Consider the following 18,807-nt stretch of genomic DNA (forward strand, 5'->3'; position numbering starts at 1 on the left):
ATGCTGGAATGTTATTGTTTCAGTTGAATAAATCTATTTAAATTGTTATTAAGGTAATGATTATTTTTCTCCTTCCTAAGTACAACAGAAAAGTTGTCCAAATATGAATGATTAACCTATTAAACTGGGGATAAAAAAACTAATATGAAAAGTTATTCTAAAAATCTTCATCTACTTGCATATTAAAGTTATACCAGCAAGAAGTAGTCTTTATGTAGAAAACTAGGATTTAAATCAAGCCTGACTAGTGATTTAAATCAGTTTGATTTAAATCAAATCCACCCTGGTAGTAAGCAATGTCAGAAGTGACATCTTGCTTACTACTCTGCATGTGATCACTGATTGGCCAATCAGTGATCACATGATCGGGACCTCGCAGAGAGGTCCCATACGACGGTCGGTGTTCCATTGTGTCTGGAGGACACAGTGGGCACCGGATCGCGGTGCTGGGCGCTCCCAGGGAGCGTGCACAAGCAGAGGGTGGGGAAGCCTTTTATAAACGGCCACCCAACCCTGAACTGCTCCCCTCTGGCCGTTTATATACAAACGGGAGGTGGTTAACCTAAAGCTCAGGTTCAAATGATGGCATCATGGAAAATACTAGCTTGGAGATAACAGTGGAAACAATAAGATGAGAAAATCTCATGAAATGAAACTGACAAGCCATTTAATACATGAAATAAGTGCTGAAAAAAACCCCTCTGCACCGAAACAAACAATCCATATATCGGACACCATAAAGACTGTTGCATCTGTAACTTTATCCTGGATAAAACTTTCAACCTCACCTCGCCAAAGTGCATGTATATATACTCCCGGGCCTTCTGGTGAAGCTCCTGACACCCAATTTGCTCAGCAAAACTGGCAATGCCAATGGCATTACTGGGGTCCAGTTGCTGGATCAGAAAGTCACAGCATGCTTTAACCACGCTGTCCATCTGATACATCACAGCTCCATTCATGACGTGGATGACGCACTTTTCCCCCACAGAGATACTGGCTGTGTAGGCAAACTCCAACAATCGCTGCATGACTTTGGGGTGAATTCCTTCAATCGAGACCATTTCCATACCACATTCCCGGAGGCCATTGGTAAACATGGCTCTAAAGACAGGGCTGCTGGAAGCCAGCACAACTTTATGGGCCACAAAGTCTTCTTGCAAGTCATTGTACTTGACCCGCAGAGTCACATCACACAGTTGCTGTTCCAGCCGCAGCTCGTTCATAATCTGGAAGGCCTGGTTGGTGTGATCCGCCAGGGAGTAGTGGAATTGGCGGTTACCATTGCTGTGAGAGGGCGTGACTTCAGCCTTGCACTCAGTGGCATACATCCCAAGCTCACTTTCAGCCAACCCTTAGCTGCACATCATCCAAGACAACCACAACATAAAAATCCAAATAATTAAGCATCCACTTCCCTGTTGTGCAAAAAAATAAAAAAATATCTGTCTAGAAAAATATATTTTGATTGGAAATATTAAGAAACACTGAAATTTTTCACAGTTAATTATCCCGAAATTCCAAAATGGTGAAGATGGTTTTAAAAATGTAATCCAATCTGAGGTCAGTCTCTCCTTCAACAATCCTTGAAGTTTTCATTTAGTATTCCATTGTAGTTTATGAGGTATAAGGCCAAGAATCGATTCCATGGTGCCTACCCTTAAAGTTGTCCAAACAGCAAAATTAAATATAAGTTACTCCATTCAGCTACTGAAAAGTCCACCTAAAGCAAATCCAAGAAGACCATGTCTAGTTCATTTTTAGTTTGGTATCTGTAGATAGAAAAAAAAAAAAAAAAAATGGTTAGTGGTGGTAATTTACAGAGTGGCAGGTTCATCCTGTATAATATATATTCAATGCACATATTTAGCTTTATACCCCTAAGTGACCATGAGCCATCTCCCACCCTGCTCTACTACTCAGTGTGCACCCCACATTCTTCACAATGTAACCACTTCCTACACCCCTAGCTGTCCTACAACAGCCTTTGATTTGATTGCATAATTAAAATGGTGAAGGTTCTTCTATATAAAGAATAGTTGGACATAGATTGCAAAAGTTGCCACATTTCGCATTCCTGTGTAAAATGTAAGTACAATAAAGCAGGAGCCAACAAAAGGTACTACATTGTTGGTCGATGGATCGAATCTTGGTTAGTTCAGCAAGGGCTGTCCAAGATACAATCCATCTATGGGCAGGCCAAATGAACCAAACTCGATCCACTGATGGTCTGATTTTTAGCATGCAATTATTACCCATGGCTATAGCCGCTAGCAGTAATCATTGCTGGGAAAGCTCCTAGCCAGCAGAATACAATAATGCTGCAGGAGACATTTCCCCATCAACCCTCATTGTGCAGATGGCAAGTGATTTTCTTTCCTTTTTCACACGTGGTGGAAGGAAAGAAAATAGATTCATCTATGGCTTGCCTAAGCAAGCACACTGGTTGTAATGTGCCTTGGAAGAACACTACTGAGCTACTGAGCAAGAGTGGAGCTTCCCAATATAGCTCTGCAAGCAAGAAAATGCCAACACTGCACCGGTAATGTCATCTGCTAAACAACCAATCCAGTTGCTAGCATGGCCATCTATTTGGTGACCAAAAATGATGAACTGACGAGGACTGAGGCATTGAGACATAAGAGTTGTTTTTAGCAGGTGATTGTAGCCGTATTAGTGCATTTGCGACAGAAACAATTGAGTACTGTCCGTGATACTTTTTTTATTTGCACTAACATACAATTTTGAGGACAGGCTTTTGGGGAATGTCCCTTCTTCAAGGTCTAAGCAGTACTGAAACAAAGAATTAGCAGAATGTTAGAAGAGATGTAGAGGATACGAAAAAAAAGAAAAAAAAAAAAAAAAAAAGAGATAAGACACAGCAAAAGCAAAGTCGGGGGGGAATCCCATTGTCTACATTCAGGCCGTTATCTCGTGTCATTCTTAGTTCAAAAGTTTTTCTTTCCTGAATGGATTTGAAATTTCCTTTAAGAACTAAATTATTGAGGTCTCCCAAAGTGTGGTCTGGTTGTGCGAAATGGTGTCCTTCAGGTGTGCAGAGGTCATCTTCTTTATGTTTCTTGATGGTATGTTTGTGCAAATTCATCCTTGTTTGCAACTTGTGTCCTGTTTCGCCAACATAAGATCCTTTGCTACATTTGCTTAGACCTGAAGAAGGGGACATTCCCCGAAAGCTTGTCCTCAAAATTGTATGTTAGTGCAAATAAAAAAAGTATCACGGACAGTACTCAATTGTTCCTGTTTTTAGCACCAAAAACTTTCTAGACCATTTTTTTTTTTTTTTTTTTTAGAAAAGATGGGTTTAAAGTAGCAGACAGTATATATCACTACACACATGCTGCTGAGAATAGCTCTGCTCCTGGCTGGTCAGATACTTTCCTAAACAAGAGAAGCAGGGAGACATTTGCCTGTCTAAGCAGTGCCACGGTTCCCTGCATGAATACGTGACAACCTAGGACAATTCTTAGAAATCAGATTCAAGCTTTCCTTGTTCAACCTGTATTTCCAGACCACTGCTTAAAATAAAAAAATACATTTGTGCAAAAAAAAAAAAAAAAAAAAAAAAAAGCAAAAAAACACAACACACGCCAAGTGCAGTAGTGGGCTGACAACATTGCCATTTATGCTCAAGCAGTTTTGCCAGTCCTGTGAAGAGTTCTCCATTCCATGACTCCAATAAAACAAACCCCTCTCCTCCGATGTAAATATGAAGCTGTGAAAATGAGAAATGTGCTGACGTATTTGGGGAGAGAACACATGACTGACAACACTGCATGAGGGCGTTGTCAGCCCACTACAGGAAGTTGGAAACGTACTGCATTTCTGGCAGGATCATTTGATATTTTTCAGTACTTGCACGGATTTAAAGAGAAATGACATGGGGAAATGTGTGTGTATTCGAAAGCTGTGCTCAATTTTTTAATAGCTCTTGCCCACATATACATTTAAAAAGGAAAATGGAATTACCACTTTGCCCAATCAGGGAATGGTGGGGGTGTGAGTAAAGCCCACCCCTAACCACTTTATACAAACGTCGTCATCAGCATTCCACCACTGTTCCAGCCACCAATAAAATGCTCTATTAATAGTACTCAGGCCTAGTGACTGACTGCTATGCCCTGGCACTGCATCATAGGATAAGGCAACCTGCTCCCCCCATACTCAGAAACACCAAGGATTTTCTGCTGGCTGAGACAGAGGAATAATTGGTGGGGGTCACTGGAGAGACATCAGTGGGTCAAGAAGGCAGCTTTACACAGATACAGTCACCTTGAACAGAATGGGAAAAGTGACAGTCTCGTTAGGCGTCCTGCATGGAGAACAGTTGGGAGTTCCTCAACCTCACACTTTCAGATTGCTAGGACAGGCAAGAACCAGAAAGTCCTTCAGGAGAGAGAACTACAGATTGCACCTACAGAACAGTGTGTTTAGATGGAAAACAACGGTGTATTGGCAAAGAATGCACATATCTTCTGATAAAGAAAATATTTGGTACTCTCATCAAGATTGTCCCCATTGAGTTTATACTTGGCTTCTTTGGACTGCCAGCTGAGAGACTATGAGTCCTTAGCTATCAGCACACTCTTCTTTTTAAGCAAAAAAACACTCATAGCAAAAATGGTAGATGTTATCTCCTTCACCTCTCACTAGAACAATCTAGAATGGAAGGTAACTGATCTTAGGCTACAAGGATGTACACACCAACAGGGTTGTCAGACTAAATTTGTTAAGATATGGTCAAAAATGGTTACACGAACCGGGGGTGTCACCTGTTGATGTAACTTTACAACTACAGAGTTAATATTTTACTTTTCAGCATTTATACAATCGGGCTAACTACCCTCTATATTCATGAATTACTACCCTCTATATTCATGAATTACCATGACTAGCAATTGCTTAAACCAGCCCAACTACCCTCTATATTCATGAATTACCATGACTAGCAATTGCCTAAACCAGCCTCTCTCAACCAGGGTTTCTCCAGAGGTTGCTTAGGGGTTCCTTGAGCAACAGGCAATTTCTACCTCTCAGATAGGTAACCAATGATCTTTTTAGCCAGCTGTAATGGAGATTCTTCCCAACGATCGTAAAATGTAGGGGGTATTCTTCTGAATGACCATCATGTTAATGTACTGTGAGCTGTAGATATAGTATTAGCAGGGGTTCCCTGGGACTGGAAAGTTATTTCAATGGTTCCTTCATGTTAGAAATGGTTGAGAAAGGCTTGGCTAAAAACACAGTGTCCGTCTTACCCCCGATAATAGTTTTCTTAAATAACTACAAGGAGACACGGTGGAGATGAGATCTTTTTGGGCGGTTTTCAAGAAAATTGCAAATGCAATAACCTAGAGAGATACTGTATGCAATTCCACTAACGTAAAGGTTTTCATAGGAGTACATCTTTCATGTGTAAAAGGAAAATACTGTAGAACACAATGCTTTGAGGCAAATGCAAAAGGTAATGTTCTTACCCCATGTTCCCAGTTTCTCCTTCCCTACAGGATATTTTTTCTTTAAGAAACTCCATAACTTGCTGTACCCCTCCTCTACAATTTGTATAATTCTGTATGAAAAACTGCAAAAACTTTAATGAAAAGTTCAAAATCCAGTACTGGCCAGCAAGAAAGTAAATGTTCAATGTGACTATCACTTGATGCTTTGCTTGCTTTCATGACTGCATTTCAAACACATTTGTAGGTTTTCCCTCTGGCACGTCTAGTCTTCACCCTTGCTCAACTGCAGAAATAAAGGACATTATTATTGACTTAACCAGAAAGCACATATAGGCCTCTGACAACTTAACTGCTGTTACTGGTCCACATTAAGTATAGACAGAATAGAAGGTAAATGATCTTCTAAATAAAAACACCAACACCTATAATAAGGCTGGGGAAGGGTTAGGACCACTTGTTTTATTTGCTGTCTGGGACATTTCCCCCAATGTTTGATAGGTCAGAACAGGAAAATATTTAAATCCCGATGAAAAGTTTTTTCTTGATTTAAACCTGGTTCCAAGCTTTCCACACTATGTGCACAAGAAGAAGAAAAGAAAAACGGGTAAAGATTTTCACAGCTGCAAAAATCTAACCACAGAATGCTAGCATTAAAGTGAGAGACAATCAGGAAGTAGACTGTTCCACCAGGGAGGTTTTTAAACCCATATTTAGTTTGGTTCGCCTTTTTACACATTTAAAGTGGACCGCCATTCCAAAAATCAAACTGCTGATTAGCCTCTTCCTCTCCTCAGCCCCTAATTTGCATTTTTTTTAAGGAGCGGGTATCTTTTCTTGGACAGGTACCCACTTCCTTCGTCTTTGCCTGGGCGAGGATGACACCAGTTTGGCCTGTTACACTTCTCCTTTCTTTAGGATTGGATCAGTAGTGTAGCAATAACTGCCTGGATGAGGGACAGGCGAATGTAAGGCTGGCAGGGGGTACTGGAGACAGGAGATACCCAAGTGTATCTAAGGTCTCTTTCAGACAGGGTGGATTCCGTTCCGATCAGCAGGAGATCAGCTCATAGATCCCCTGCTGATTGGTGCAGAGTGGGCGGATGACACATCCGTATCTGCTCAGTTTCTGCAGAGCAGACACAAACAGAGCTCACTCTGCTCTATGGGAAGCAGACTAAAACAGACTCCGCTGTCCATTTACACCCGAATACACTCGATCAGATCCAATCTACCTAAACAGAAGAGGATGGATCCCTGTGTACACCCGCCTCTCCATAGGAATGCATGAACCATCCGATTAGGTCCATCTAAAAAACTGATAGGCATACCTGATCTAATCACCCTTGTGGGAGGTGCCGAAACCAAATTGAAAGAGAACCAGAATTCAAAAACTGAAGATTTGTTCCGTTATAGCAATCCTCTAATAAGGAAACCAGCAACTTCTGCTGACTGTGAAGGTTTTGCTTGAGGTGATTGTAGCCGTATTAGTGCACTTGCGACAGGAACTACTGAGTACTGTCCGTGATACTTTATTTGCACTAACATACAATTTTGAGGACAAGCTTTCGGGGAATGTCCCCTTCTTCAGGCCTAAGCAGTACTGAAACAAAGATTTAGCAGAATGTTGGAAGAGATGTAGGGGGGGGAAAAAAAAAAAAAAAAAAAACACACACAGACATTCTGCTAAATCTTTGTTTCAGTACTGCTTAGACCTGAAGAAGGGGACATTCCCCGACAGCTTGTCCTCAAAATTGTATGTTAGTGCAAATAAAAAAAAGTATCACGGACAGTACTCAATTGTTCCTGTGAAGGTTTTGAAAATGTATTTGAAGAAAACAAATGACTACGAGTTACAAGCTAAAAGTGCACAGGGAGATTTTCAGGCAAGTGAAGGGAGTAACTGGTCACTTGACCAAAGCAAGCTTTTCAGCTCCACTCCTGGGCAGCTACCATGTAGGACCTCCCAAACATTTTACGTAATAACTTATGCACTTAAGAATTTGCATAAAGCAACAAATCCCCAATTACAAGAGACAATAAAGCCTAAGATTACCTAAAGCAAAAACTAAATCAGCACAAGGAACATTACATACTTTCAGTGAGATATGTCCCTTGTGCTGTTCACGGATATCTTACTTGGTAGTGTAGTTCCCGATATGTGAAGGTTTTCAAGCACTCCTATGACTACAGCCCCAAAGCTCCAGTGTGAAATCACTGTGCCTTTTGCCTGTTGGTTTCAGATTTCGGGTGACATTTAAGGATTTCACCACTGTGCTGCTCACTGTTCTCTGTGCTGAAGGCTCTGAAGTGAAGCACAGCCCTGCCTCTACCAAGAAGGCCTCCTGCCCACACAAGTTAGTAAAGGGGACAGATCCAGGTACAGGGATACCACATGCAATACCAACATTAGTCTTTTTCCCTCTGCTTGACATTTGTTTGGCACAACTTCCAGAGTTTTGTTCCTCTTTTTAACGTTAAGTCTTTAATATGTAAAATAGGACAGCCAACGAAGCACGAGTTTTACATTAAACTTTCCCCCACGAGGAACAGCCTACTTCCTGAGTGTCTTTCATTTTCAGGTTAGGAATCAGAAGCTAAAATGTTTTCAGCTGCCAAAAATCATAAACAGCCCTGAATCTCTGTATGCCAAATACAGGCACATGGTTCAGAGTACCAACCTCAGACAGAAGGTTACAGAAGACAGAATCATGTGATTCCATGACTCACCTGCAGGAGATTATAAAAGTTAAAAGATGTTTATTGGCCTTTATGACTTTAACAGTTTCCCAGATAGTATTATCTATTAACTAACTTTCCCGTGAAGCGATACTCTGACAGCTCTCTTTTATAGCCCTTCCCGCCTAGTAACCTAGATTGGGAAAGCAACACCAAAGAGGTCTACCTGAACAACATGGAAGATATAAAAGATCACCAGGGTGTACTGTGCATTTTTAAAAAGGAGATAAACCCAGCAAAGCAGACAAAAAGGTGCAGCGTTTCTACATCCCTAGCAATCATACAAGGCTGGGTTACCAATGCTCCAGCGTGGATATCTTGAGACCGATTAAGAACTGAAGAGAGGAAGATAGCCGGCAGAACAGCAAGACACAGTAAGACATCAGCTTTATTTGGACAGTGGTGTATACAGCATAAACCTCATGAGGTTTCAGCCAGAATCCACCTTACTCATGAGGAAGGGTAATTCTGGCTGAAACGCATTGACATTTTTTCTGTATACACTTCTGTCCGAATAAAGCGGATGTCCTATGATGTTTTACCCTGCTGCCGGCTATCTTCCTGTCTTCATAACCTAGCAAATCCCCATTAAAAAGGAAGGTTTGAAAATTTCTGGTTCCAAAGTGCAGGAGTCAGAAGTACGCAATGCACAGTGCGCAGAGGTCAGATCATATCCCCCCTTATGTATTATACATGGAGATCATATCCCCCCCCCTTATGTATTATACATGGAGATCATACCCCCCCCTTATGTATTATACATGGAGATCATATCCCCCCCCTTATGTATTATACATGGAGATCATACCCCCCCCCCCTTATGTATTATACATGGAGATCATATCCCCCCCCTTATGTATTATACATGGAGATCATACCCCCCCCCTTATGTATTATACATGGAGATCATATCCCCCCCCCTTATGTATTATACATGGAGATCATATCCCCCCCCCCCTTATGTATTATACATGGAGATCATATCCCCCCCCCCCTTATGTATTATACATGGAGATCATATCCCCCCCCCCTTATGTATTATACATGGAGATCATATCCCCCCCCCTTATGTATTATACATGGAGATCATATCCCCCCCCCTTATGTATTATACATGGAGGTCATATCCCCCCCCTTATGTATTATACATGGAGATCATACCCCCCCTTATGTATTATACATGGAGATCATATCCCCCCCCCTTATGTATTATACATGGAGATCATATTCCCCCCCCCCTTATGTATTATACATGGAGATCATATCCCCCCCCTTATGTATTATACATGGAGATCATATCCCCCCCCTTATGTATTATACATGGAGATCATATCCCCCCCCTTATGTATTATACATGGAGATCATATCCCCCCCCCTTATGTATTATACATGGAGATCATATCCCCCCCCCCCCCTTATGTATTATACATGGAGATCATATCCCCCCCCTTATGTATTATACATGGAGATCATATCCCCCCCCTTATGTATTATACATGGAGATCATATCCCCCCCCCCTTATGTATTATACATGGAGATCATATCCCCCCCCCCCCCTTATGTATTATACATGGAGATCATATCCCCCCTTATGTATTATACATGGAGATCATATCCCCCCCTTATGTATTATACATGGAGATCATATCCCCCCCCTTATGTATTATACATGGAGATCATATCCCCCCTTATGTATTATACATGGAGATCATATCCCCCCCTTATGTATTATACATGGAGATCATATCCCCCCCTTATGTATTATACATGGTGATCATATCCCCCCCCTTATGTATTATACATGGTGATCATATCCCCCTTATGTATTATACATGGTGATCATATCCCCCCCTTATGTATTATACATGGTGATCATACCCCCCCTTATGTATTATACATGGAGATCATATCCCCCCCTTATGTATTATACATGGAGATCATATCCCCCCCTTATGTATTATACATGGAGATCATATCCCCCCCTTATGTATTATACATGGAGATCATATCCCCCCCTTATGTATTATACATGGAGATCATATCCCCCCCTTATGTATTATACATGGAGATCATATCCCCCCCTTATGTATTATACATGGAGATCATATCCCCCCCTTATGTATTTATACATGGAGATCATATCGCCCCTTATATATTTATACATGGAGATCATATCCCCCTTATGTATTATACATGGAGATCATATCCCCCTTAATCTCTTCTTATCAAGAGAATACATTCAGTTCCTCTAATCTTTCCTCATAGCTGATCTCCTCCATGCCTCGTATCAGTTTAGTAGCCCTTTTCTGTACTTTCTCCAGTTCCCCAATGTTCTTTTTGTGAATTGGTGCCCAAAACTGAACTGCATATTCCAGATGAGGTCTTACTAATGATTTTTACCGGGGTGATATGATATCTCTCTGGAGTCTATACCTCTTTTAATACAAGAGAGATATGCAAAGAGTAATATTCAATCTACATCCCCCTCCCCAATAAGCAAAAGTACTCCACTTCCAGTACAAGCATCTACCTCCCAGGCTAAAACTGCCCAAAAGTTTTTCCCTCCATCTGTTAAATGTACTCATCAAACTAGATGCAGCCACCCCCAGGCATTGGGCGGAAGTCCTTCCAGGTCGGTGTCAGGTCATTTGACAGGTCAAATGTGCATATATAGAAGGAGCACCAAACCAAAAGATAAGAATCCAAATTCATTTATCGATGTTCTGTTAAAGGACAGCCAAACATGTTTCGGGGGGGGGGGGGGTTAGGGGGTGGTCAAAGGAACTCCCCATTCATCAGGGCTACAATAAAACATTATGTAATGTAAAAATAATTGTGACTGATAAAATCATAGCCTATTGAGCCTAACAATTGTAAAACATCATGGATAACCAGACATGCCCGCATATTCACAAACATGCATACAGGCAATAAAATGAGGACAAAGATGAGGTGTTCCGTGATAAGGTACAATGGATTCATTGCACCATTTTATGCCATTGCACCATTAACTATAGAACTGAAACAACAAACATGGAGGATTTGACAGATGAGGAACATAGAACTTCCTTTGACTCTGCAATGTCTTTTGCTGCTCTAATCCAAGGTCTTAGAGGTGGCGGGCAGAGCCATGACCGACCAGTTGTTGAACCCCTACCTAGATAAGCAGTTTTCACTCCCAGCTACCTCCCAGCTGTTATTCATTTCCATAAATCTCAGTTACAGCTCAGAATTACTGTCCTACCAAGTTACCCTTTGCACTCCCCTGTTTACCAGGGTTTCAATGCTCTGTACAAACTCAGACTGGCCATGTTATTTTTAATATTTCAAGAAGTAGAACATAAACCATATCAAGAGTCCAGAAACAATCCAGAATTGGGCAGCATTCTTCATAATTCTACACCCACTTATCTACTGCCGGTAAACTTTCCTCAAGGTGGAACTTGTTTAGGTTACACACTCACTACACTAAAAATGTGACGGTGAACGTGAGCTATGTGCAGTCACGAAGAACAGGAAGGACAGTGTGTTGTAAGAACAAGATGGAAACTGTGGGGAAGCCGATTGATTGCTTTGGTCAAGAGAGATTTACCCTCGTTTGTTACATAGCAAAAACACTTCCAATGCTGGTAAAAATTAACCATTAGCCGCCCGGCCTATACACGTTTGGCGGTGGCAAACATGCTGTAGCTTTCCGGGGTGTACGCCATTTGGCGTCTTCCCGCACATGCGCAGTTCGCGCGGTTGCAGAGCCACGCAATCTGTCACCGGTCGTGTACCTCGGACACAGCCGATGACAGATCTGAGTATCGGCCCCCGTTTCCGGTACCATGTGACCTGCTGTGACCAATCACAGCAGGTCACATGACAGTTGTATACAATGGATGGCTTCATTCATGCCATCCATTGTATACTAGTGCCTAGCTGTGAATGGTCACAGCAGGTCACATGCACATGTCATGTGATTAGTTGTGGCCAAATCACAGCTAAGCACAAAAAAAAAAAAAAAAAAAAAAAAACCTGAATGAATCGATTTCATTCAGGTAAATGCTTGCTTATAGCAAAGTAATTCTTTGCTATAAGCAAATTGTGTAAAAAAAAATAAATAAAGTAATAAAAAATTAAAAATAATAATAAAAAAATATATTTTTTTTTTTTTCCATACTGTCACCAGTGTCGCTGTTCACCGCCATGCCAGTTATATGATGACGCTGTACTGCACTAGTGACAGTATGTAAAAAAAAAAAAAAAAAAGAATTTTTTTTTTATTTTTTCGTTTTCCGAAAAATTATGACCAAAAAAATACAACTTCAAAAAACTCGCCATGCCTCTTATGAAGTACGTCGGACTGTCTACTCTACAAAAAGGGGTCATTTGGGGGATATCTGTACTGTTCTGACATTCTTGGACCTCAAGAAATTAGATTGGCTGTCAGTACTTCAGGACTGATCAATATTCAGATCTATACCATAGTTTGTGAACTCTATAACTTTCCTACAGACTAAATAATACATCCTAATTTGGGTTATTTTCACCAAAGACATGTAGCAGAATACATCTCGGCCTAAATTTATGAAGAACAATTATTTATTTGTAAACTTTTATAACATAAACAAAAAAAAACATGTTTTTTTTTTCAAAATTTTTGGTATTTTTTTGTTAATTTAGCAAAAAATAAAAACACCAGCAAAATAAAGCTCAAGTTGTGTGAAGAAAATGATAAAATTTTAGTTTGGGTACAATGTTGTATGACCGCTCAATTGTCATTCAAAGTGTGAGAGCGCTGAAACGTGAAAACTGGCCTGGGCAGGAAGGGGGAAAATTGCCCTGTATGGAAATGGTTAATGTCAATTAGTATCTGTGCAGTTCCCTCTGTGGTGCTTGTTATTAAATAGACTCTTTAAATATATGTTCACAAATTGTTAAACACCCCCCTTGTCCCCGGCAGAGTAAACAGTGCCAACCACCTTCCCCCCCTATAGTTCTGCAGGAGCAACACCCCATACAAGTCTATGGCATGTTGTTGCAGCTCAATACTAGCTTTTTTTTCTTTCTTTTTTTTTAAACCAGCCATGGAGCGATCAGGGATGGCAAGGATCCACGAGTGCAAATATAAATAAGGATCCATACATGTAGCAGTTTACTGTACTAAGAAGGAAAGGAGGGGGGGAGACTATTTTTTTTTTATCTTTTGCTACCCACAGAACACATGTACGGTGCAAAAATGGGTGGGCTTTAATGTCCCCACACTACATATATGGGTCACTGGCAGCTGCTGATGTTTCATGGCTGAGAGTGCGCTCACTGTGTGTTCCCAGGACAGAGATCGAGCTGTCAAGGGACAGCTCCTAGTCTCCACTAACAACCAGTAGGGTCACCTCCTGATCATGTGACCCCTGCGGCAGCCAATCAGTGGTCATGTGATCGCTGATCCTTCCCACCCCCCAAACTTTAAAGGGCCACTGGGATGGTGGGAAGTTATTAGTTATTATTGAACCTGTCCTTTATGAATAAACCATAATAATTAACTTGTTATTTTTTTTGTCTATTTTCTTTTTTTGGTCTGTCGAATATACAGTTGATATAGTTGTTAGATCTTTAGAGAAGTCCATAAAGATGATCTGCACAACCGATGTCACTCTAAAATCCTTTTATTTAAAAAAAAAAAAAAAAAAAAAAAAAAAAAAAAACACAGTGCACAACACGCAAATACAGTCATTTGGAATATATAGTGGTACAGATAATACAGAATCCACACACTCATTAATTCAATTAACAACAGTGATTTGCAAAACAACTGATACAATTGCATGGGGGGCCCATGTGTATATCACTATTCTGCACAAAAAAGACAAAACAAAAATCAGCACACAAAAATGATACAGAAGACCTAAAACTATGAGGTTCATTTTATTTTATAATATTTTTTTTGTTTATGGGCCACAGAGTATGCACTGTTCAAAAGTATGCATACCCTTAGTGCTTAATACTATGTATTGCCTCCTTTAGCATCAATAACAGTGTGCAATCTTTTGTAATAGTGATCTATGAGGCCCTAAATTCTTGCAGGTGGTATAGCTTCCCATTCGTCTTGGCAAAACGCCTCCAGGTCATGCAAAGTCTTTGGTCGCCTTGCATGAGCCGCATGTTTAGGATCTCCCCAGATTGGCTCGATATTAACCATTTCAATACCGAGCACTTTTACCCCCTTCCTGCACAGGCTCTCACACTTTGAATGACAATTGCACGGTCATGCAACGCTGTACTCAAAATTAAATTTTTATCATTTTGTTCACATAACTAGAGCTTTCTTTTGGTGGCATTTAATCACCTCTTGGGTTTTTATATTTTGCTATATTAACCACCTGACAACGGGCTATAGCCGAATGACGGCTACAGTGCGGTTGTCTAGTTCTGGGAGGGCTTCACATGATGTCCTCCCACAAAGCGCCCTCCTGCGCGCCCCCAGAGGAGCGCACCTCGGTGATGTGGTAAAAGGCAAATCGCAGCAGTCTTTTACCACGTGATTAGCTGTGTCCAATGACAGAGCAGGTTAACGGCTGCATTTTCCTCACGCTGTCACAGCACGAGGAAAGTACTGCAGAGAACCAGCAATTGTCAGAAAAGAGATCGGCACTGATGACCAGTGCCAAGCAGTGCCACCTACAAGTACCAAGTAGTGCCATCCACCTGTGCCCAGCAGTGCCACCCATCAGTGCCACCTATCTGTGCCACCTCATCAGTGCTGCCTATCAGTTCAGCCTCATCAATGCACATCAGTGCAGTCAAAAAATACCAGTTTGCAAAATTTTATCATAGAAACAAAGGGCTGTGATTGGCCAAATCTTTATATGTGATCACTGTGACCAATCACAGCTAGCTACATGATAATTGTATACAATAGATGGCATGAAAGGAAGCCATTCATTGTTTACAATTATCATGTGACCTGCTGTGATTGGTCACAGCAGGTCACATGCTACTGGCAACGGCCTGGTATACAGATCTGTCATTGGCTGTGTCCAAGGTACAGAGTCAGTGAGGGATCTCGTCACAGTGCAACCCTGCAGGCACACGAGAAGTGCAATCCAGGGAGGACGTCATACGATGCCCACCTGGATCGACGAGAGTCCCGCTCGGCCGTCATTCTGCTATTAGCCAGGCTGGAACAGATTAAGGTCAAGCTACTGTGATGGTCACTCCAGAACCTTCACCTTTTTCTGCTGTAACCACTGGAGGGTCAACTTGGCCTTGTGCTCATTTTTGTACTGGGAAGTCCAAGAGTGTCCCATGCGCAGCTTTTGTGCAGAAGAATGCAATTTGTCTACCAGTATTTTCTGATAACATGTTGCATTCATCTTTCCATCAATATTCACAAGATTCCCCGTGCCTTTAGAACCCACACACCCCAAAAACCATCAGTGAGCCACCACCATGCTTCACAATGGGAATGGTATTCTTGTCACTATAGACCTTGTTGACACCTCTCCAAACAGAACGCTTATAGTTCTGACCATAAAGCTCTATTTTGGTCCCTTCACTCCAGATTACAGTGTGCCAGAAGCTGTGAGGCATGTCAGGGAGTTGTCCGGTATATTGTAACCATTTGTGGCATTAGTGCAGTAAAGGCTTCTTGCTGGTGACTCGACCGTGAAGCTCATGTTTGTTCAAGTATTGTTGTATTGTGCTTCTTGGAACAACCACACCGTCTTTTTCCGGAGCAGCCTGTATATCTCCTGAGGTTTCCTGTGGGTTTTTCTTTGTATCCTAAACAATTCTGGCAGTCGTGGCTGCAATTTTTCTTGGTTTACCAACCTTGGCTTGGTATCAAGAGATCACTGAATTTCCCACTTCTTAATAAGTGATTGAGCAGTACTGATTGGCATATTCAAGGCTTTAGATATCTTTTTATATCTTTTTCCCAGCTTTATAAAGTTCCATTACCTTGTTATGCAGGTCTTGACAGTTCTTTTCTGCTTCTCATGGCTCAGGATCTAGCCTGCTCAGCGCATTCACGTGAGAGCCAACAAACTCACTGATTTATATACTGACACTAATTGCAATTTAACTCCGCTACACCTAAGGGTAAAACAAATCTTAATGCCTAAGCACAATTTTGCAACGTTGACATGTGTTAGCAAAACTGTACATATCACCACAACTACTTTGTGCATTCAGGTAGTTTCTTTCAGAACAAATTTGGCTTTCATTTGGTGGTAAATGGTAATGGATATCTGATTTTTTTTTTACTATCAAAGGAAAACGGACCCAAAATAGTAAAAAAAAAAAAAAAAAAACAAAAGCTTATTTTTTTTTTTTTATTTAATATTTCTTGCTACCATCACAACCAAAGTACAACCAAAATTATTTCCCCTGCACCTGACAAAATCACAGCAATACCGCATATGTGTATGTTAGTTTTTGTTGTTTGTACCTGTAGTACGGCCCAGAAACAATGCGCATTTTGCTTTTTTTTTTTATATCCTGCCACTGACACCGATACGAATTTAAAAATAATTTCAAAAAAAAATCCTGGCCAAAAAATAAAAAATACTGACCTTTGACCCAAACACTAACCCTGGCACTGACCTAGATCAAACCTTGATCTAGATATTTTTATTTTTTACAAACACTTTTTTTTAACTCTGACAGGACAGAGGGATACAATGTATCGCTCTCCTCCATTCAGAGAGAGAAAACAAGGGGGGGGGGGCTTCACAGTGAATGATCACTGTGATATCAAATCAGCGACGCGCTCCCAGCACAAAGACAGGAACACAAATTAGCGTCCCCTCGGAAAAAAGCCCAGTGCAGTAGGGCCGCTAATTTGCGCACGCTCGCGCCAAGGCGTTAAAAAGCCACAGATGTGGAAATTAACCTTTAATTGCCATTTTAACCTGTGTGTGTCACCTTGTGTGTCTGTACCAAGGCCAAACATTCCAGGGGATGGAAACCTTTGATCCGGGCCATTTGGATGATTTGTGTTATGATTTAAAAAGAAGCCAAACAACTATGTGATAATTAATGGCTTCACACGATCACTATCCCTAAATAATCCCCCAAACCATTGCTATGCACTTCTTTTAGCCACTGCTTGTTGAATAGGGGCTTAAAAGCTTCAGTGGAAGTTTTAAAGGAGAAGTACAGCCAAAAGAGGTTTGGCTGTGCTTCTCCTGTGGATCACAGGAGTGCAGTTTGTTCTGCACTCCTGTGACGTCACTCAGCTGGTCCAGGCTGGGGAAAGATCCCGAATTTAAAGTCAGGATCCACTCCAGAGTCTGGAGTGGCAACTGGCTCAGCCACTCAGCGAGCCGCGGAGAGCTTGAGCCACCTGATCCCTCCCCCTCCACAGCCCAGCGCTCCAATGAATGCTGGAGAGGCAGAGCAGAGAGTAGTGACTGTCAGTCACCACTCTCTGCTCAGAGTGGCAGGGAGAACTGAGCAATCAGAGGTCATGTGATCACAGAGTTCTCACACTTGGAGCTGGCAGGGGACCAATGTTGCATCCACCTAGGCAAGTATGATTTTGAAAAGGAAAAAAAAAAAAAAGCCATTTAATACTCCTCTTCAAACAAAGACGGATGCCACAGCATGTAGCTGCCTCTGCTCTTCATTCTCCAACAAAGACTGGAGCCGATTATCAACTGACCTGAGATTTCCAATGATGATTGATGAATTGTGCAAGACTGCTCTGCTTCGCATCTACACAAACTTTAGAAACTTCCAAAAATCGAAGTTACACAAGTGTAGGTCTTGGACACCATACTGCAGAGGACCATGTGCCAAACACATGCAATTATTCTCTCTGACGGCATACAGACCTTTTCAGAAGATATTATTAGAATATGCATCCAGAGGTTGGCATTCTAATATTACAGACACATTAGGTTGCAACATATGACATCAGAGGCCAGCACCAAAGCATGAAAGGTTTCCTTGGTACATTTACTGACAGCAAGGGCTGGAATTCTCCTCTGTAATGATACCAGAGGCTGGCAATTTTTAGGCATTGAAGCCAAGATCCCGTCACACCTACGTCAGTATTGAAAATTTGGCAGGGTCTTAAACTATTTACTTGTCAAACTTGGCAGCATGTATTAAAAAGGTTTTACAGGAAATGTTATTCATTAGGGATGAATAAACAGATCTGCAAATCAAATTGAAAATGTTTTCTTTCCACATACTCATGCAGACTTGTCCAATCTTTAGAGGATCAGACATAGTTACATAGTTAGTATGACTGAAAAAAGACAAAAGTCTATCCAGTTCAACCATAGAAAAAAAAAAAAAAAAAGTTATAATCCTATACCCACAGTTGATCCAGAGGAAGGCAAAAAAAAAAAAACCCAGCACAGCACAATCCAATTTGCTCCTGCAGGGAAACAAATTCCTTCCTGATCCCCGAGAGGCAATCGGATATTCCCTGGATCAACTTTACCTATAAATGTTATATCCAGTTATATTCTGTGTATCTAGGAAACAATCCAGGACTTTTTTTAAGCAATCCACTGAGCTGGCCAGAACCAACTCTTGAGGGAGTCTATTCCATATTTTCAGAGCTCTTACTGTGAAGAAACCTTTCCGTGTTTGGAG

The 18,807-nt window shown here is 41.2% G+C and overlaps 1 protein-coding gene across 1 annotated transcript in view; it reads right to left on the reverse strand.

Annotated features, from left to right (window-relative positions):
* Positions 1 to 575: 575 nt before the first annotated feature.
* The window catches only part of LOC149435446 (kelch-like ECH-associated protein 1), a 29,054-nt gene continuing 10,822 nt past the window's right edge, over positions 576 to 18,807 (reverse strand). Inside the window, exon 2 of the mRNA XM_089662626.1 lies at positions 576 to 1,772. Within this exon, the coding sequence (XP_089518752.1) occupies positions 576 to 1,331 (756 nt within the window). The 5' untranslated portion in view covers positions 1,332 to 1,772. The remainder of the gene's footprint in view (positions 1,773 to 18,807) is intronic.

This window comes from Staurois parvus, unplaced genomic scaffold, assembly GCF_062004578.1.
Source record: "Staurois parvus isolate SC_StPar_1 unplaced genomic scaffold, SC_StPar_1.0 ptg001506l, whole genome shotgun sequence".
NCBI lineage: Eukaryota > Metazoa > Chordata > Amphibia > Anura > Ranidae > Staurois > Staurois parvus.